A 22,513-nucleotide genomic window follows, 5' to 3' on the forward strand; every position below is an offset into this window, starting at 1 on the left:
GTTTTATTAAAAAAAAGGTATACTATATTACACATTAAATTATGTGTGGAAAATAGTATTAGCAAAATATTGTTAATAATTATCGACGTGGGTTCTATTCTGTTTTTAACTTGAAAATCGCATCAATTATCAACTATTAAGCCTCAGGCTTCGGAACTGTCCTACACGTTTCGTGTCGTATGGAAAATGAAACTAACGTCATTTGACTAACGTCGCATCGACTACATGTTGTACATTCTACGGTATAACGAACGGGACTTTCATCGCGAGAAAATTTACAGGACATCGCTTGTAGTTCACTTGAGATGATATTTCTATGTACATCGTTTGTACAGTGAGAAATAGACATAAAAAGGTATTCGCATATAATCACGAACGAAATTAACGAGTTTGAAATTCTGCTTGCGGAAACTGACGATGAAAATAAAACACGGGCGTAATACGATTTAAAGTGAGGGGAAACTTGATGGAAAAATTGTTATCAACGTCGTTGAAGTACTCGAACGGAACGGTTCTCGACAGCGTGATTTTCGAGGCTACGCTACGCGGTTACAAACGTGTTTAACAAGCGTTCGTACCGCTTCTAATTTCCTCGAGCTCGAACGGTCTTTCATCCGGGATCGGGCCCGACAATTGTACCCAGCGTTTCATTATAGCGTGAATGATTTATTTGCTCGGTTTTGAGGTATCTCCACTGGCTGTTTGAAAAGCGTTTATTGTTAACTGAGAATCGCGCGTACGGCTTTACCCGGCGCCGAACAATTGCCGCGAAATGAGTTTAAGAATTTCAATTAAAATTTCGCGATGAAACCGCGTGGAAATCCTTTGTTAACCGCTCGTTGCTCATTGGGAAATAAAACTGCGCCCGTATCGCGGCGGAAGATTGGTCGAAAGGTTCCAGCGTAAACCGGAACCGGACCCTTTTAGGCTCGCCTCGCAGACGTTGAAAACGATTTTCATGAAACACTTCAAAATTGTTTGACTGAACTTTCACGTCCACGATGAAAGTGTATTTATGTGTTTTTTTTCAAATTTTCCAATATCAGAAAACAAACAGTTCGGGGTCACCATTTTCCTACTTCCAATAGCAATATTGTACCGTAAACCGAAAGTTAAATGAAAGGTAGATAAAAGTTTACCGGAGACTTGGCAAACTTGAAATTAATTTTCCCGATTTATTTCCTTCAATTATGTTAAGCAAACTGTCTGAACGAGGCGAAAAATAAAATGAATATTTTATCAGCCCCTCCATATCAGCTTGTCGTGAAATTGTAATGAAAAAGTCGTGACGCCTGCGCCTGCACAAATATTAGCTCTTTCTATTTGATTTAGTCTTTAAAGAAGCTTCTAAAAATATCATTGTTTCAACTGTTTGCGCAGGAAGTGTACGCAAGGTCGATTTCAAAGGGGTCGAAATATTTGCGAAGAAGACTCCATTGTTCGGCAAATGTCAACAGTTCCTCCTACGCGGGACGACACGATCGTCAGCCTACTAAAACTTCGATGCATATTCTGTGTCATCGTCGGTCGCGCAGTTTCAATATAATTTTTTCTCATTAACAAATACGACATTTCTCAACGTGCACTGAATGCAATTTTTAAATTGTCACTCGCTCGGCTATTGTGAAGAAATTTTTTCAATACTCCTTTCTTGAACCTCCAACAATAGCAGCGTATAACAAATGAATGTACATTTCCCTTTGGCTGCGAGCTTCTTTCAAACATCAGGTGGCCGGATATTCACTAGCTTTTCCCTCCTGCTGTCGGCTTTAAGTGGATTTAGCCACGCGAGATCGCCCGTCATTCGGAACCAATCGATGGTGCAATTTTAATGAAGCTCCGTCATTTGCTTAATTCATATTTACGGGCGTGCCATTTATCCGGATTAAAGTGTTGTTTCGTTCGTCTGAAATATGTTTTTAAGATATACGAGTGTCGCGTTACGCTCATTACCCTGGAATCGTGAATAATGCAAGATTTATCGTCGCCCACTACAGCATAGTCATTAAATCGAACAGAGTAATGACTACGCAAAAGCTGACAAGAATTCGTTATGTTTCACGATTAGACAATTTATGATTCTGCTATATTCGTTCGCGTACGTTCGAAGTCTACTGTATCTATAATGTCTGTTTCTCTGGTCGGATCAATCGTCCTCGTCGAATCTGGTGGTTCTCTGAAAGTCCCCGGACTTGTCGTTTAACAACGAAAACTCCGATCCGTGGAAAATGCAATATACCTCGCTGCCCGCACGGCTGGTTCTATATATTCGGAGGTCGGTCGTGCGTATACTCGCGCAGAACCTCGCTCTCCGGAGTTCATTTGCTCTCGCGAGAATGGACACCCGTAGGATTGCCCCGTTCCGTGTGTGTACGGATGCACCCGTGCACGATCGCGTGTAGGCCGTTCCCGAATCGAACAGTCAAAGTGCGCCGATACGCTCCGCGGATGGAAATATGGAAATGTGTCCTGTTAATTGTCGGTTTCGAAAATTTGTTTGCCCCGATGGAGAATTTTCGTACCGTCCCGGCGACAGTTTCGGAAACTATTCGTGATGAATTATACAGTGCGTGAAATAATTCTGCGGCCAAACATCGAAAACCTGCTGCTGTTTCCTAATTTTATTTACTGTCATTTCACGAAGCTGTGATAGTCCGACCATGACGAATCGCGATATCGCAGAAAATGTTTATATTGGATTAAATTTAGTTTAAAATGTGATATCGTTAGCTTTCATATTGTGATGGCAAGTCAATAACAATTTTTCAGAATTGATTTTTAAATAACGAATTAGTTTGTTAAAAGAAACTATATTATTTCTGTTTCAGATGCAGAGAGCGGTGCTACTGCTCTGTTGGCTGCCGCTCCTCAACCACTGCCACGCCGTAAATCCAGGTATGTAATAGGAGTTAGAACTTTTTCCTACCTTTTATTAGAGTAGCGTTCGTGTTGCCTTTTACGTGCACCGTGCTTCGCACGCGATTTCGCCCTCCTACGAAGCGAAATATTACTTTTAATGGGCTTAAGTATTTAATCGTACCATGAAACAAATATCATTAAATAATATCGATGTATTGACCGAGTTCATCGAACAATTAACGAAATTAACGAGAGTAGTTCTGATAGTTTAGCATCCGCTATTAATATAAATCAGGTTTCGTTTCTAATTTATCGTCCTCGCACGTTGTTTTGAATTGGACAAAAGCGGCGATCGACTGCATAAAAATTCATCTCCCGCGTGCGACAGATTTTTTTTTTTTTCTATCGTGACATATTTTCCCATCGCCGATAAAACCCTAAACAATTTTAGCCGACGCCGCGTCGTAAATTTCCATCCGACCCACGAAGTGGTTCCACCGTCGAATCATTAAAGTTACAAACGGCAAAATATTTCCGTGGAATGCGCTCGCTCGAAGCTCGCCGCGGTCCGACCCATTCAAAGAAAAATTAACGTCCATAAAGTTACGTGGACCGTGGATCTGCGATCAATCTCGCTTGGCTTTTTTTGCTCGCGAGTCTATTGGATCGCCCACAATGCCTGATCTACGGGTCATAACAAAAGTCGCAAAAAAACAGGGGAATGCAGAAAGTTGCCTAAGTTATACAATTCTATATGTAAAGAAAAATAGCTTTTTCTATTTCAAGTTCCACTATGTTTCGTTACTTTGAAACGTAAACGAGTTACATCGGATCGTTTATGTACGTTTTCCGTTGAGGGGCCGCGTGAAGAATGAAACGAGTCTACGGTCCACACGCGTGCATAGATTTCTTTCATTACACCGCGTGATGGTTGACACTTTGATACAGGGATAGGGAAAAGACAAGTGTTTCGTGGTCGCTTCCATTTGTCAGCAGACAGCCTTTGATAAAGAACTCGGACAGAGTGGAGCGTTCGTTACAATCGTACTGCAACGTAAATTAAACCGAACATCAATAAATACACAGTTCGGTCTGCGAGATATACAACCGAATGGAATTCCTGATAGCATTAGTGATAATAACGATTAATTATGAAACGCGGTACGATTAATAAAATTTGCATGCTTACACAGCAATTTAAAGTGGTAAAGGGAGTAATTTATGTAGTATATGTCGCTATACTTAATTACATGGTACCGCGTACACAAAATATGCTTGACTGCCGTGGATAGCGTTCAACGTTGTACGTATATACTCCTTGCCAACATTACAGGCACATGGATCGAGGACTACTACGTATATCGCGCGTCGGAAACCTGTTACCAAGTTTCATGCCACGCTAATGATGAATCTGAAATATTAACTAAGAAACGTTGCATTCCATCGTGTTCGGATTCAGTAATAAAGTAGCCAAGCACATTAATGACTATCCGATTAAACGCAACAGTTATAGAACTGAAAAGTACTACTTTTAAACAGCAATTTTCTTCTGAAATAGTTGTGTAAATGATTATTCTATCGCATGAAAGGGGGTGTGTCCAGACAAGTAATTTATTTCATCTTTTTGATCATAGCTACGATCTATCGCGTGTCGAGCTTAATAAACTCGTTACCTAACAGAGAAAACCTTTCAAAGGAATTACTATTCCTTTATAAAGGAATAGGATCGTACGTCATTATCGCGTCACAGTTTCTGTCCAGTCGTTCCATTTCTCACTAGTTTCGTTCTCGAATAAGGTGAATCTCTTGTCAGGCGCAGTTGTAACGGGTAGATACTACGCGAAACAAAAATTACGATTTTAATTAAAGCCCATCCGCCAAGTCCGAATAGCTTTACGCGAGAGATAGCGTATCAGGGCTTATTTAGCGCTGTGTAATTAAATCGCGATGCTCTCCTATCGCGAAATCCTAATTCTTCGTTCGTAGATTCGATTATCCGGAGGAGATATAAATTGTGTTCCATTCGTTCCCAACGAGAGTTAATTTATCTTTCGATAGTTACTTGGTCTCTATAAACGATTGCATGGTGCGATAACTGCGAGCGCTTCGTAACGCGCGCGAGAAATCCGCATTCGATAAGGAAAGTAGAATTTTCCATTAGGCGCGCGGAGTTACGCAAAAAGTGCAGGCCATTTAATTTAGCGAAAAGCGCGGGACGGACGATGTTCACCGCATCGGCTGCCGTTGTTGAACGCCGTTCTCCGGGCGTCGCATATGCGGTTAACAACACGGAACAAACGGCTATCCTTTTTCCACGCGCGATACCCGTTTCGCGTATCCGGTTCGAGTATTTACCCCGCGCTTCTTGTTCGACGGAGCTATCCTCTGAACAAATAGCGTGCAGTTCCGACGGTTTTGTTCCGTGCCGCTCGCTAATCTCGCTTTTAATATTTTGTTTGGTAATGGGATTCGTAATTCCTCGTTGATGGTAAAGTAGTCGGACGGAGCCGAGGGTTTTTAACGTGTTTACTTTGGTTCTTTATGAATATGGAATACGAGCAATATTGAAATTGGAAAGACGAGACTGTTCCGGCCGTGGCGCGCGCACCGGGACGTATCTTTCATTACCTTTTTGATAGCTTCCCGTTCGGTTATCCATTTCCTTTTTCCAATTCCTTGGAACGACTCTTCGTCTGATAAAAAACCGGGGAAGATTGGTACCGCGTATTTTCGGCGGACCCAGTATAAATTTTTTCCACGATGTTCACGCGTGAACTCGCTTCGAACGACGTAATTCCTGTGTTAACCATGCATATTTTATTCCCACGGGTCGTACCCGCGAAATTTCCGACATCAGAGTCTGCACGAATAAGTTACCGGTTCGATTCAATACAAGTTTCCTCATTCTCTTCAACAATTCTATTACTTTTTTCCCTCGCTTGATTGCTACCCGACGATTTCCCACTAAGCTCTGTCCACGCGCGCTCCATTTCGACGCCTCCCGGCGAAAACATTCCGGTACACGGAAGAACTTGGAATACGCAATTTAAAGGACACCGCAGGAACATGGAGTTTCTCGCGGAGAACAGCGACGGTTATTCAATACACTTAACTTGTTTCTTTTTTTTCACGTGTGAATTTTTCACGGGTCGTGTTTCCTGGCGTAAATAATCGTCACGATAATTTGTGCGCCACGGTGTGACTCCACAGCCAGAGAAAGAGAAAAGGAGATCGGAAACGGAAGTTTAGATCTAATCAATTCGGTTGTCACGCGGCCGCCACGCCATCGCGAATAATTTTGCCGAGTTCGCGGGACCGAGCCGACCAAGAAATCTCGATGTAGCCGCGGGGCAAAAGTTCGCTATTACAATCTTATGCCGGCGCGGTAGTATGCTCGCTTTCGGCTCCGCCGGAAGTTTAATAATACCGCGCGCCCCGCGGAAGCCGGCGAAACTTCGACTTCGTCCGGGATCTTCGTACAGTACGTGCAAATTCACTCGGCCGCTTTCGCTCCTCCCAAAATGGTACATCGATTCAGTGTAATATCAGAGAAGTTAAGAGAATTGGAGCGATGCGGTGCGGATCGTTGTGTGCATCCAGCGTCGTGTTCTACGATTCGAAATGGCGAGTTCAATGGAATTAATCGTAAGCTTCATGGTTTTTGTTTCTCATCATTCACTCACTATCAGAGATGGCTTTATCCATTCAGTAAGTAATAATATGATTGTACAATGAACTTGAGACATGAAGTTTTAGGTACACGTTTTATATCATACTCGAGGGATGCAAGCATTAAACTGCAATTTTGATTCGGAAATATGAACGGATGTTCTGTATGGACAGAGGAATTAAGTTGCAATATTTTATAGTGAATCAATTAAAAAATATACGAACTGTTCTTTGACAATCATCAAGTTTTAGGAGCGCAATTTTCTGGCTATGTTCGAGTGTACTAGTTAGCTGAATTAATTTTACAAAATTGATATTCAATTTGTCTTCCTCATATAAAGATCTAATTGTATCAGTATCTTTCTATATAATTGTTATAATAAAGCAATTATTTGTACGTCCTATACTCTTATACAGAGCACCGCGTTATCAATATTTTTCGGTTTCAATCAACGAACCAGTGTCCTGCAATCAAGGCCGCGCTCTCACCCTTTCTGTAGAGAAGAGGCAACGAGTGGCCGGTACGGGAATTCGATTACGCGTAAATCGGTTGCGTATGGATCCGAGCTGGGATGCGAGGCATGTTTCACACGGGGTCGAGGAGTTTCCTTTGAAACGAGGGCAAACTGCCGTGAGTTTCCCCGGCAATAAATCGTGGAAAATTTTTCTCGGTAACATCTGCGCGAACGTGGCCCCGGCCCATTCTCTAATTGATCGAAACCGCGTCTTAGCTATACTTAGCCGAAGCTGACCCCGGCCTTTATCGATCCAATCAAGCGGAAACTCGAAAGCCAGACCCCGAAATCCAATTCGACCGATTGGCAATACCGCGGTTTCATTGTGGTCCCGGCGCCGCGATTGTTTGACGAGCTCACCTTGTTACCTAAGTTGCGCAAAAGTTTGTCCAGCTTTACTCCGGCCGGGTGGCAATTTCAGCGACGGTGTTAAACTTATTCCCGTTGATCGCGACGAACACCGCACGGGCGCGGGTTCAAGGGAACAACCGTGAACACCTCTGTCCGCTCGTATTATTATTCGTTTCGAGTGTCTAATACCGACGAGTTTTCACTTAAAACGTTGAGAACTATTTCTCGCAAACTATTGTAGTCATTTAATTACGAAACTATATCTTTGGGAACGTTTTATGGTAAACAGAAATGGTTTAAATTTGCGAAGACATATATAAATTTATTACATTTATTATTGGAACATCGTCTATATAATATTCACACATAATTTATGTTCTTTAGTTAATTACATTCTTTAATAATTGAACAATTTTATTACAGTTAATAATAATGCAATATCTTTCAGTAAAATCGTAATGGATTTTGATTATTAAAATAATTTACATGTCGAATAAATTTAATTTGATTAAATATTGAAATGGAATTAAACAAATATTTTATGAAGTAGCTGTTTAAATGTATTTTTTTTGTTATTTTTCGTACAACAGAATAGTAAGACTTCTTGTTCGTTCTTTCGTGTTACGTATTTATTCGGAGTATCATAGCGCGGATCAGGCCCGGTCGATTGAAAGTAAAAAGGAGAATTTCGTATCATCGAGGAGCGAACGAGCATCGGCTTAGCGCCCGGAACCGAGTAAGCGCCTTTAAATAAAGAAAAGGTTCCACGGCGATTTCTTCTTTATCTCTCGAATTCTGGTGATAGTATAGCGAAGATCCTCTCGGCGATCTTCCCGGAACTTGACCGTCTTATGAAGCGTAACGGTGAAGTTCACTTGTTTTCGACTATTTTACTGGATCTCGAAGAGGTGGATTGAAGGTAGATAAAGAAGTCAGTATATAATGTTAAAGGCTTTATATACGCAGTGACACGTTAATAGATTTATACATGATGAATCAATAAGAAATTAAAAATTATCTATTAACAATAATGATTTTATTATAAGATCTAATATTCACTTAATGATTTCTGCACGTGTTGACAAATACAATAAATTCATGTTTTGATAAAATCAATGAACGATTTATTGCAAATGATATTTCTTATTGTTATCTCGCCTGAAAATATTTTCTTTTTACATAATCTGATCTTCGATCGGACGTGAACACTTGTTCCAGGATCTTCTCGTACATCCAGTGAAATCTTAAGTAGTATCGTTTGCTGGCCGTCTCACGTCCCGTTCTGTAAATATGAACCGGTTTTGTGGGCGCTTGTATTAGAATCCTTGCGCGTTCTTGCGATGCAATGGGATATCCAGCTCGTAATTTCTCCTATCCTGTGTCGATAATATCGACGATACCCGAAAGGCACGTGCGAGGCCGCCGGCAATAAGAAATACGTTTTGATAGGAAAAAGAGGGGCATCTGTAAGACGGAACGTAACCAGGCGACGCGGAGGCGTCTCCCACGCAAAGTAATAACGCGAGAGAAATTCGGGTATGCCAGATTTATCGTGGCAACACATAGCGGTGACGTGACGGGAACGGCAACGAGACTCCGGCGACAGCTGCTACGCTCGCTCGCTCAGGATAGCTATGTTTGACGTATGTATATGTGTTCAGCTTGCTTACACGCAGTGAAAGAGTCTGGCCGAGGCGGAAAATCCGCGGGAAGATAAACTGGTATAAAGTCGAATGTCTTATGAACAAACTTCGCCGTGAGCTGCGGTTGTCCACGTCGAACTTCCGGCTGAATCGGGCTCGAATAAAAATTGTCAGGCTGTCGTCTTAATCTCGGGATTTTTAGACTAAATAAAATATAGACGATTAAAAAATACGTACTTGCTTTTGATATTTTTTTAAACTTTTGAGCATCGCGTCCACGGTTCATATTTCTTCAAAATGCGTAAAATTCGTGGTCTGCTGACGAACGTTTTTAATTAAACTTTGCAATAAACAGTTAGACTTCTCTGTTCGTAAACAAAAATAATGCGAATCGGGGGAAGAAGTGGAAAAAGTTTCTGGCATGTTACGCTGACAGATCGAAGCGCGGCCGCGTCCGTCTGATGGCTGACCTATTCTACTGCGCGCAGACAATACTTTCATTCTGGGCGATACGACCCGCGGCGCGCAGGCAGGCGTTTCTCTGCGATACAAGCCGGTGTTCGTCGCTCAAGGAAGCATTGCTGTCTCGGCTAGGCGACGTGTCAGCACGTGTTGACAAATGGCGAATGCGAGTTACGCGCGCGCAACTAGGTCGGCGGGATGATTTCGTCTCCGAAAATGCTTTCCACCGCGTTGGACATAGTTGACGATAAAATCGATACCGTTCGCACCGCGGTTGAGTAACGTCTATTCGCGGCGGAAGAGGCTCTCGCGAAATAGTCGACGCACCCGGCAAATCGAGCGACTAACCATAAAAATCTGCGCAACCGAAATAAAAAGAAATGGAGGATGGAAGGAGTGGAAAAAACGAGTGCACGGAAACGGAATAACGTGGCTCGCCACTTCGCGGTATTCGAGTACACGCCTTTGTGCGAATTCAATTTCAGGGATCAGCGCTGCGTCAGGGATTGACTCACGCCTGGCGCGGATGAATCCCTGGAAAAAATAATTAATAACGAGCTACGTAAGTCGAACAGAGGGACACGAAATTTGATCGTAACCGTATAATAATTAAGGCTACGCGATATTATGGTCTCGCTAGTATAGTCGTTTCTCAGGTGACCCAGTTTAGATGTAAAGGCGTGCAGTATCGAAATATCACCCGTTAATATCTATCATTTATCTCGATCCTGACATCCTAAATATGGTGCTGCTTATAGATGTACATACAGCGGAACTTTAATTACATTCGACGGAAGTTAAACTGTAAATGGTAGTAGCTTTTAGGTAGCAATGATACGAAATTAGATTACTTCGGTACAATGGCAGTGGTTTATGTTTCCGACAACTCGTAATACGTTGACGTAATAATTTATAAACAATTACGGTTTTAAAAAGGATTATTAACGCGAAAAATAGTTTTAAGCAAATATTTTTGTAGAAGTTACGATTCGCTAATAACAGAGCTTAAATTTATAATCTAACGGGTTGAACTCGATTTCGATTTCGATCATAACTGTACTCCATGAAATGCACATATTCGTAAGTTTCGGTATATAATATTTACAACAGAACATTCGTTTTCGCGAATAAAAATTTTAGCTTATGGATTTCCTCTCTGCGCACAAGGGGATTAGAAACTCGTGATAGATCTGATCAACAATACATGAAACTGTAGTAGCGGCTGTCATTCGATCGTTTGATATTTTCCTCTGTCCTACTGCTGCAAAAACGTTGACACTGATGGGCCGCGAAAGTGGAATGCACCGGGTAAATCGAAACTTTCCCAAGTTACAGTTCGACGCTTTACGAGCCATAAATCTTCCCGAAAATGTATGTGCAACGTTACTTTTAAGTAACAAGAAGAATTGCCAAAAGATCTTGCCAACAGGAATTCCTTCTACCAATCCCGTTCTCCCGTTGACGTTCGTACTCTTTATAGAATCAAAAGCTATAATAAATCAGAAGATTATTTCTCCAGAATTGATTCTTGTTTTTTTTTTTTTTTAAATAGAACTTCCTTTTACAGGATACAATATCCTGTCGTTTCTTGTAAGAAGTTCTGTGTTACGTAACTTAATTGATCCAACTTCGTCTATTGTAGAATGTCTACCAAAGAAAATCTTTCTCGGGAGCATTGTCCAATTAAAAACCACTCGGTGCAATTACATCAGTTCTTAAGTAATTTTAAAAAGCTTGCATTCGTAATAGAATTATGCTCATAAAACGAAGCCTTCAATAAAACGACACGATGCTTTTTAAATACAAGTTCTGTAAGGAACGACACACCTCGTTATTGTTCAATGCTATTTATTTTGTGTTTATAAAAGCAGATTACGAAAGTTAGGAAGTCAGACTGAGCAATCTTCGGTGAGCTTCTTTTGGTTTATGATCTTATATCAGGTGCAGCAAGTATGTACAACGTATGCGTACGTGTCCATGCTTACGTGTACGTTTTCCCCAAGCTCTTCCGAGTTGCTGCAGTTTCATAAATAACATATTCGTAACCATGTCGAAAGGTCAAAGGTAGCGAAAACCTCGAGATAAAAGTGGTAAGGGTTGCATCGGTGTATTCCGCGTGGTTGAGACGAAACATGAATGTGATTTATTTGCGTTTGCGGCGATGTCAATTTTCAACTTTGCGCGCAACGTTTTAAAACCTTAGGGAGAACTCGCGTCGAAAGCTTAGAACTTAGCTCCGTGAAAGTAATCGATTTCGTTCGGATAGACTCGTGCATTTTTCAATTCACTCGATTTTCTTTACATCTTACATTTACACTTTTTAAAGGAATTTTCAGACAGCGACATGTAATAAAAACCGTGTTCACTGCAACCGAGCGTATCTCATATAATAATTTGTACAATCGTATACCACGGCTTCCATTCCCGGCAGCTCGCTCGGATGCTGGAGAGAACTTAGGTTTCTTCCGCGCTCGTTAATCTCGCGCGAAGTTCCACGCTCGCAGCTCTCCGACACGGAAGAGAAGCGAACAAAAAGAGAGAGAGAAAGAGATGAAAAAAAGTCATTCTGAAGCAAGATGATCCAAAAACCGGGCACGCTTTCAGCAAAGACCTTCCGTTTTCTATTAATTGAAACTTTTAACTACGATTACCGCAGCCGGTGAAACATCCATTCCTCGTTGCACGGGGAAACAATGCCATTTCGGTCGAATACCGTTCGACCCGAAACTATTTTGCGCAATCTTCTCGAGTGTTCGCGTCCAAGCACCGTGACCGAGCGTTCGTAAAACTTTACTCTCTCACTCTCTCCGGAAAGAGAATCGCTGTGAATCCGAGCCAGACAAAATCAAAAGGTGCTCGCCGGTGATTCAATCGGCTTGAACGGGTAAAGGGAGCGAATTCCGTTGCTTGCGGGGATCGACGCTGACCACGAGAGCGAACGCCACGGCTCGTCATTAGCGGAAGAGCCTCGATGCAATCGTGGAACCGGGTCCCTCGAATTCGGCCGGACTCGTCGGTAGGTGATCGGTCCGATCAATTGTTTCCATCGTGTGCGGCCAAGTCGGTCAATAGGAGAGACCCTTTGCCCGTCTATCAGAGGTTCGACGCACATGCGTCACTCAGTCGGAACGCCTCAGGCGACTGTTCACACGCATCGTCGTCATCGTCGTCGCTGTCGTTTCCTTTGATATGCACGTCGTTTACAGCCTCGACAAATCAAACGTTCCCGGTTGCGAGTAAAATGAGCGACAGCCGTTCCCGTCACTGTTCCCCTCAGGGTAGATCACTATAACAGTTCTGGACGGCTTGCACGAGGTCACGGAGATAAGTTCTTGTCCGGTGAGCGGAGATACTGACGCTGCTTCGTCGGGAACAAGAAGTTTAGTGCAGTTGGATTTACGACATTTGCTCGACCATACATCTATGTTCGCCAGTCACTCAATTATTTCTGATTGAAATAGTATATAGATTTTTAAGTCGTATTATTCGTCAAGTCACGACGAAGTTAGATCAGCCTGGAGTCTACACAGACGTTGATTATTATTTATTATAGACGTTGGTAAATACATGTTACGTGCATTTGCATATTCTTCTATGCGAAATCGCCCAGCTTTTTCGCGATCAGTCAAAAGTCGTTCCTTTTTTTACAATCTCCACTCGCAGAGTTAATTAGAGTAATAAAATAACTGTTTGTAAATAAAACGTACTTTAGCCGTGCTCGTAACAATTATTGGAATTCATTCCCATTATGTTTAATTTTCATGTACCATTAAACTGAGTTGTGTTAATTTGTTTTAATCTGTTCAAATTCATATCCGTCACTTTTTCCCAGTCTGTTTTGAATTTTATAGTATACATTCGCTGGCTGATGGATCTGTGATTAAGGATTGTTGCTGTATTTTTTTAAAAAATTACCTCATTTTGTATCACTCGACTTAAAGGATGGAGCCCATTAGAAGCTAAAATGAAACCCGTAGCTGTAAGACCTGAAACTTAATGGCGCAATCATGAATCGATAGATCTTGTGTCCTTTTAATCTGAAATATATGGGACGGATATTCCTGCGACGTATAGGAAAATGACGTTTACCAATTAGTAATTTATATGAAACACCCTCGTGACAAAAATGATTGTCCTTAGTGCCGATCCAGCTACTTGCAAAACACGTGTCCGCAGATAAATTGACGTTGAACTGAAATAATTTAACGTCGGGTAATTCGCGGCGCGGTACGTGAGAGGCAGTTAACGTACGAACGCACTTTTATTGACAGGGGAGCCAATTCGTAACGTGCACGTCGCGAAACAATGCTTATCAGCCCGTTCATTGCGCTGTTTAATCAATACGAAACGAGATTTCGATGGCGTCCGATTTTCGTGACAACCGAAGGGTTCGGACGTAAAATTTCACGCTTTTCCGACGGGGTAATTCCTAAAAATTAGTGAAACAAAATACTTGGTCCAAATACAAGTACGTTTCTTTGTTTATTAAAATCATGCAAGAGAAGAGATTTCTTTGATTAAAAATCTTTTACGGATTTATTTAAATAATTTACTGTGACGCATGCACTAGCGTTCCACGTATGTATCTTATTTAATCTGCAACTGACTGGTCACCGCGTGGCTTTTAGCTCCGGCCTTTTTGCTACATTTAAGAGCTTTAGAATCAGTGAACCCGTTTGGAAAAGGCGTAATCCTGGTATAACAGCGTGCGATGAGCAACGATTCAGAGAGCCGGGTCACGGTACACGCGACGGTTTCGTTTGGACCACGGCCAAAACGTCGTTGCGACGAATTTACTAGCAGTTGCTCGCGCCCGCTAGCGACTTCTTTGACCATTGTCAGCGTGCAATAACCAGTACCGCGGAGGGTGGCTTCAAAGGTGAAACAATCCTCGCCCGACCGCGTTGATGAAAATCCAATTTCGTAGCGAGTCGTGTAGTCGGAGCCCCGGAATTTGTACGGACGGTCGTCCGCGTAATATAGTCGACGACGGGCCGATCCATCATATTGGTCAATCTATCGCGGAATGGTCCCGGCGAGGTCGTTTTATCGCGCGACCTATCCAATCCATCGAATCTCGCCGTGAAAGGGACGAACATTCGCGGCGACCACCCGGGACGCGGCCAAGTCGCGTGTGAACACCTACTAGGTGTATCACTACCACCGACACGTCCGGCGCGACGCGATTCTATTTATTCGTGCACGACGCGCCGCGCCGGCTTCGTATAATTGATACACAGCGTTGGTCGGTAGCTGACCAAGCGGCCGCTTCCCGACGCGAACAAACGGCTGAAAAATATTGTTAGGCCAGCGATAATACGGCAGTGTATCACGGCCTTGACGTACCTCGGCGATTTATGCTTTTAAGAACGTCCGCAACACCTCTCTCGATGTTGCTATCGGCACTCCGAGGAGTTCGCCCTCTATAAACTACGAGTGTGTTCACACTTTATCGGATGAGTAATATTACCTATTATTGTAATGGGCAATAATTTGTACGATTTCGAAAATGTGTCGATCGTATATAGGAAATGGTAAATTAAGTTTTCTGTTAGTTTTTGATTCTTACGTTGAAAGTGTTTCATTAATCGTCCCAATTTCTATTCACGCATTTTCCTATAATTTAATATGTCCCGTTAAAATTACAGAGAGTAGAAATTGGGACGTGAACAGAAATTGAGACATTAACTTTAAAATTATTCTATTCGTCACCGATTTCCAAAGAAAGTTAGCACCGCTCACGGTGATTAATGAATGAAGAATAATATCCGAGCCTGTCACTTAGTTCCCTCCACTACCGTTTCCGACATCTTAAACTACATTAACTCCAACTCGAGTTAGCTTCCAACTTCTTTTAACTGTAATTTTTTAATTCTAAGCCGCCTACCTGCGGAAACGTCTTAATAATATCCGTGAGCAGCCGCGGTGTTACATTCCGTTTGCATTTAAATCAGAATAGAAATATTGCCCCGCTGGAAAATCATTTTCACGGGTTGACGAGTGATGCCCGGTAGGGAAATGCTATCGAACCGTCGCGATGTTGGAACGTTAATGGGAGGAAACGTTCCCTTCGGAATACGCGTATTCCTACCGACAGTCTTCATATCGAGTCTGTTTTGTTTCAATTGAAGGGATCTGCTCCGAGGTGAACGCAACAGTGCGGCATGGATAACTTCATTTTGCAATAGCTGAACCATAGTTTAATTTATTACGCTTTCCTCTTATTTCATATTTTTTCCTTAATATTATCGATTCCTAATTTAATGCCTTCACAATTCTTAAGTGACGCTGGAATTCTGATTTACCTTAACACTTTGATATACACAATTCGATATCTTTTATCCAACTATTTATATCACTGTCATGAAAAAGAAGCATACGTGATTTATCATAGATTCTTGCAAAATCGAATAAATTACTGGAATAGAATTGCCCATTAATTTATTAAAGGACACGTAATTTATCATTCCCAGATGCAGATACATAATCTGCTTAAGCATTATTCAAACAAGGAAATGCGCGCTTTGTTTGAATTATTAAATCAAATTTAGCATGGTCGTATTCATAAATGACGGAAGAAATAAATTCATACAAGATAAACGAATAAATGAGTGATTAAAATATTCAAAATATTCACCACTGCGATTCTTAATTTTATTACTTGTAAACGATGCAGAGCGCGTGTTGCAGAAATAGAATTTCGCGGACTGGTCGAAGTTCAGGTAGTTGCGTTCATGGATTTTCATGGTAAAGGCCGGATATCGGTGGGATAATAGTCGAATTGTACACTTTGCCCATTATGATCTGACCGGGAGCAGAGCAAAGCCGAGTATTTATGTAATGCGGCCGTGTCGCAGTAATGCATGCATTGCACGTCCGTCGACACGGGGGTTACAGAGCGTGTTAATTACTGCTCGGTCGTTACGCGTCATAAATTAATATTTCAATTACGATTTCGCTAATGCCTCGTGTGTACCCACCTTCTACTACGAATCCGCATATTCCGATCAGCTGCAGCGCGATCCGCATCTCTCCCCACGGTTTGTTCTACATATTTCGTCCTACGGTTTCCCCATTGTTTGCTCTTGGCATAACAAATCGCTCGTCCTTTTTTTTTTTAAACTCCTTTTTATTTCGGGTAGCGGATGTTTTAACGTGCATATAATACGTATCGCACGACGGTACTCCAAGGAATTGCGGGTGCGCGGCTATTTGAAATGCCGACGTTACTCGGCCGCGAAATAAACAACCGACCCGCGATGCTGCGAAGCTTATTGATTAAATTACGTATACCAGGCGAAAAATAAGAAAGAAATTTATCGGGCGAGAACTGGCGGCGTGCTCGCGGGATTCTTTTACGGTTTTCCCGTGATTTACAATCGCGCCTCCTGTTTAGGTCTGACGCGATGTGGAATCGAAAGATTTGCAATTGAAAGAAGATCGGATTGAAAATGTTCGTTTATAACCCGGTCTGGATTCGACAAGAAAGGTAATCAGGAGTACCGATCTTTCTATAGTCACTAATTTCTTGAGAATCGCGTATAGTTTACCACAGAGGACCGTGATTCCTTCGGAGATCATCCATTGTTACTCGCGCCGAGTCTGTAGTATCTCTTCCGATGTCACGCGAAAACGTTTTTCGGTCGAGTGTGCCGCAGCGGAAAATTCGGAAAATACGTGAATACTCCGGCATTGAGAACACTGGCCGTAGCGTGTAGTCGATATCTGTCTTCAACCCTGAAGCGATTCGATGATTCAGAGGAACATAAACTATTAAACTAGTATCTCCTGGGCTGGATGTTGCAAATGTATTCTATCGATATTGTTCGTAATATCGAATGCTCGTTTCGAATTTCGTTGCTGTTACGCGAACTTCGTATCATCCGACTACATGCAAATGCAGCTTTCACGTGAAAATAGCATCTCGTCTAATATTTGGATAATGGCCGGTAATCGAGAGCGACTTAAACGACGCTTCGGTCGATCAAAGCGACAAATAGTGTCAAATTATTTTAATATCGTTACTCACCTGAATTTAGATTTCATAAAAATGCAATTTATTTTAATACTGATTTTTTTCGAAGAAGATTAAATAGCCGTGAGAATTTTTATGATGGAGTTTACACTCTAAAAAAACAAGTGTAAACGAGCTTGTAAATACTGGATTCGCCACAAGAGTGCCACTCGACTCCCGACGGCAGCCAGCTGACAAACAAATATACATGTTATTTACACGGACAAATTGATAAATTCTCCTCTTGCTGTTTATAACTACGTTATTTATAACGTTACGAAATAGCAGACGCGCGAGCAAACACGAAAAAACGTTGGAACGTCCACGTGGCCTCCCGATTACCGCCGCCCGATCCTTACGGGGAACGTAGGATTTCTGTTTTTTTTATTTAAACGCAACTTTCGCGCTTTGCAATTCAAATACACTTAACATTTGCATGGCGAGACGAGCGGGGGAGTGATAGAAAAAAAAAGCGTAGTACCGAAAAACCGTAATATACGAGTGGAGGCGCGTCGCATGTAACTTTCGCCGAGCCACCGATCGTGTGAAACGGAAGCACTGCGGCTACAACGTAATTTCGGATTCATGAATAAATACCTTTCCGATGGACGCCGGGTGTGGGAGTGACCGAATAAAAACTGGCGAAATAACGAAGGAAAATATATTCCGCGCGCAAATCCCGGAAGATAAAACAATAGCCGGCGCGGTATAAATTCGTGCTGGCCTGTTCGCGGATAGTTGGACCACCTGCTCCTAGATTGATGCTCCCCGAACGCTGTGTATAATCTATCAAACGCTTCTTCTTCGCGATCTGAGCCCGACTCGCGAAGGAATCGTCCCCGTCAATTTATCTGCTCTCATCCTTTTTCCTCCGGCTCGATACGATGGAACGGAGCGAAGGGATCGTGAATAACTACGATCGCGATTAACAGAGAAAACGCCATTGTTTACCGAACAAATAACCGGCTTTTTCTCTCTCTCCCTCCGTATTTCTTTCTCGTTTCTGGGTTTTACGTTCAGCTCCTCCATTTTGTTTGAAGCTATCCCCGTGCCACAGTTGCCGAAATAGATCCGGCAGAGAGCGAAACACGACTCTACCGGAAGTATCTTGCGCGTAGCTGTACACTTTTCGCGAAAACAATTGAACCGGCCCCGCCGCGCTGGCCGGTGTCATAAATTTTTCGGCGGATTTTTACGCGCTGGTTTTTAGACTCTTTACCGCGTTCAGTCGGCCAGATCCTCGCGCGATTCTATTGTCCGCTTCCTTCGCTCTTTTCCGGAAGAACCGATTTATGGTCGCGCTACACTACGACCCTTGCACGTTGTGACGTTGAATGGTTGGAATACGTGGCTGAATACTCGAATAACTACTTCGTATAGACCGTTTATGAGAGAATGTAGTCTTTGCGAGAGGAAAAACCGGACATATTTTCCTATAAAATTCTTGGGATAAAGTGTAATTTTTTATAATCGAATCATCAAATTCTAAGTCTATTTCAATAATTTTTAGACCGTTATAAGTGTTAGTTTATTGGAGATAGAGATCTAGATTGATGTACCTGCAAATAAAAAGTCATGAGGGTCTTTCTCGCAGATGCTCTCGACTAAACCAGATCAAATGCGACAAAGAATCCAATCCCGCTAACTGTCAAACAAACTAAAGAAACCACTTCCATCCGGCCGGCAGTCTCAATACCGGAACAATCGAGCTAACTAGGGGAGCAATTGGAATTCGATCAGCTAAAACGTGCTCCCCCCCGGGTAGGTCGAAAGGAAAGTGATCTCTAAGCCAACGAACGGGGACAAATGAGTAAAACAAGCAAAGGCCACAAGCGGTAATCCGCGGAGGAAAGTTAATTAAAAGCAAACGTCCCGGAAGTCTTGGAGGAGTGGGTGGTACGGGTCGCAGTTGAATCCTACGAACAAGATTAGCAGCCGAGCTCTCCGTCTGCATTATTATGCGACAAGGGGACACGTTCCGTGGACCGTCTCGCGTGAATTTTCTATGCTACTTCTCTGCTTCATTTATACTGAACGAGCCAACTAGGACGAAGGTACCGTAGAAAAACACCCATTGATCGCTCGAGTCTCATCTATGTTTCTTTTCCTCTATTGTCTCACTCGCATAATCTATACTATTCATTTTTATCTATGCTCTGCACTCGAACAACGAGCTATTCTAAAAAAAAACCGATCCTAATCGGTAGTCACATTCATATTCTGAGACCGCAGTGTTTCGATGTAAAAAATGCACTTATTCAATTTTACAAGTGCATGCAGCATTCACGGCTCGTCGATAGTATTTATGAACTTTAATTCGGACTGATTTTGCGTGGAGAAAAATGTCCGAGAATAATCTGCGTCGGCAGATGTTACGGAAACTGCGATCTCGTAAGAACGGCACGTGGCGGCAAGGTGCGCGCAGTAGGGAAAGTATTATTCTCAATTTATCTCGCGCCCACTTAGCCTCATCTATACCGTGGCATCGATTCTCAAAGGAATGGTCGTGCCAGCTGGCCGGGATCGATATCTCGGAGGACGTGTCTCAGGTTTTTACCTAACAGTTTCTTCCCGCGATACGTCACGATTTCGCACCGTTGAAATTTTCAAGTTCCTATCCGATCCGGTAATGAAATAGATATCTGTCGCGCGGGCTGTCAGGAAAATTCAGTCCGTTCATTATATATAGACCGTCTCTCGGATGTCGACTGACAGTCAAATTTATCTTTAACGTGGCAAAAACCATTACAGGCAATTCTCTGGAATAACACTTAAGCGCCATGTATTTTCAATCCGTTTTATCAGTTTTAAAGTTCATAAAGCGTAGCTCTCTCTCTCTCTCTCTCTTCAGTCTCCCGTAAGCATAATTTTACTCGTTACAATGTAATTACACGGTAACGCAATTAACGTAGCTCGGTCGTGTCGCGTCGATATGGTCATTGATTAACGAAAATGTGCTCCCACGGCTTTGGAAATAACAACAACATGGAAATATCATTGCCGAGCGTCCCTGTAATTATTTCCGTACGTCTCTACTCCATTTAACAACGGCGAACTGCGTTACCCCCCCGTCAATGTAATCGATCAATTACAGAGTCAATAACAATCTAAGCAGTATTTAACAACGAATTAATTTCACCGATGCTCCGTCCGTTCCGGGCCGAGCCGATCTGCCAAATAATAGCGGATCGAGACCGAGTCAACAACGAAACTCCATTCGCCGTAATTGCATGATACGGATCAGGCGTTTCGAGTCCGGCGCGCGTCGCCGGAAGCGCGACGGATTTTCGTGACTCGATTTCATTTCATGCACACATCTCTCGAATGCCGCATTGTGTCCTCGCACAGTTCTCGGACAGTCGGCGCAACGGGCAAACTCTGCGACGAAACTTCTCTCGGAAACGTTTAGACCGTGGTCTGATGTTCGTTTCCGCACAGGCCCGCTCCTGCGTCCTTCCTCCCCGTCTGCCTCCGCCCGGTCCCTCGGTTTTTTCTTTTCCCTTATCCGTTAGCTTCTACCAGAAGCCTTTCTGTGTCCACGGGGTAATCGCGTGATCTAAGAGCGGCGCGGAGCTTTCACAGAATGTCTGGCTTCGGTGCATCGCACGAGGGAATCTCGAACCGACCGGGACAGATAAGCCGACGCGAAGCCGAGTTTTCCTAGACGCGCGAGCGCGAGCGGATGCTGTACGTAGACGTAAGTCGCGTCGTGGATCAAAGTTCCCCGCGATTCGTGGGACGCAGCCAGCAGTTCGCAAACGCGTCGGATCATCTTCAGAAAGTCGGTTCGCCATCGCTAAGTAATTTTTAGTGTTCGCTACGGTTCGATCTCGGCTACGCGACTTATGTACGTACATACTAGCTCAATTTTCTAAAATGAAAATTCATCGAACGAAATTTATTAAACGAAAACCTGAGATATTCTTATTTTATTTAAAGTACAATTTTATTGAATGATTTTGAATAATTATTCGATTGAGATTGTTTTTCATGGTGGATGATCTGATTCTCTGATGAATAGTAAGTCGTTGGACGTGCTGTAAGACTTCTAGTGTGGAGTGTACCTAGGCATGTGTATCGGTAAACTATCAGTGGCCAAGATCTGGCAGTATCGTGTCAGCGATCCGTGAATCACCTGCAAGGGTTCTCGAAACGTTATATACTAGGACGGTGTACTATAGGTATGACGGTCGAGTGGAGGATCCGCGGCCTGCTTTTCGCGGAGAGCGGAAAGAGATTGCGGAGATACAAACTGTGGCCACCAGCTGCGGGCGTCTTAATGCGTCTGTGCTTGCCTCGTAAATAACTTTGAGAAAGAGGAGGAGAGTTGCCGCGAAGAAGACAAGTTCCAAGTTCGGGTAGCGCCTTACGGGAATTAATATCGCGGTTTATTATGGGCTTGGTCAAGTGTTCGTTTATTGGAAACTCGTCCCACACGTTATCCTGTTATAGGAATTTTTGTAAAAGTTTTCGGGCCAACCAATTGAAAGTTTTAGTTACCGCCGAGTTATTTTCAAAAAGATAAGGTTTCCAACCTCCTATCTATTCTTACATGTATAAGTAATGCGTTTTACAAAGAGTATTTAAATTTCAAATGCAGCTTCATTATTCTGGTTTAACGCGCTCGCGACGTCGATGCAAAAGCAGCCAACGATTTCTGCAACGACACCTATTATATTTCGATTTAGCGTTAAACGCGGCGTGTCCCCGATAAAGGAGGGGAATTAACTTGAGAGCTTTAATTATTGTTGTAACGTGAAAATCTGCATCGCACAGGCACGGGGGCGTTGTATCCCTGTTCACCTCGCTCGAACGTATCACGGGGTAAAAAAAACGGCATGGTTCACTTTTTTTTATCCATTAGCCTTTCGTGTCACCCGGCTCTAAATAGATGCGGTGGGAAGATGCTCGAGTCAGCGTGGCCGGACGTGACCGAACAATGATCTTTCCGAGAGATTTTACACCGGCTTACCAGGAAAATTGAGCAACCAAGAGTCCGT

The 22,513-nt window shown here is 42.8% G+C and overlaps 1 protein-coding gene across 3 annotated transcripts in view; it reads left to right on the top strand.

Annotated features, from left to right (window-relative positions):
- Sol1 (CUB domain-containing protein Sol1) overlaps nucleotides 1-22,513 on the top strand; it is a 326,068-nt gene that overhangs the window by 49,162 nt on the left and 254,393 nt on the right. For all 3 annotated transcript variants that reach the window (XM_026812599.1, XM_018022676.2, XM_026812600.1), the window contains one exon: nucleotides 2,829-2,895. In XM_026812599.1, coding sequence (XP_026668400.1) covers nucleotides 2,829-2,895 — 67 coding nt within the window. The remainder of the gene's footprint in view (nucleotides 1-2,828; nucleotides 2,896-22,513) is intronic.

The sequence above is a fragment of the Ceratina calcarata genome, unplaced genomic scaffold (genome assembly GCF_001652005.2).
Source record: "Ceratina calcarata isolate Rehan_Ccalc_2016 unplaced genomic scaffold, ASM165200v1 scaffold291.2, whole genome shotgun sequence".
In the NCBI taxonomy this organism is placed as follows: domain Eukaryota; kingdom Metazoa; phylum Arthropoda; class Insecta; order Hymenoptera; family Apidae; genus Ceratina; species Ceratina calcarata.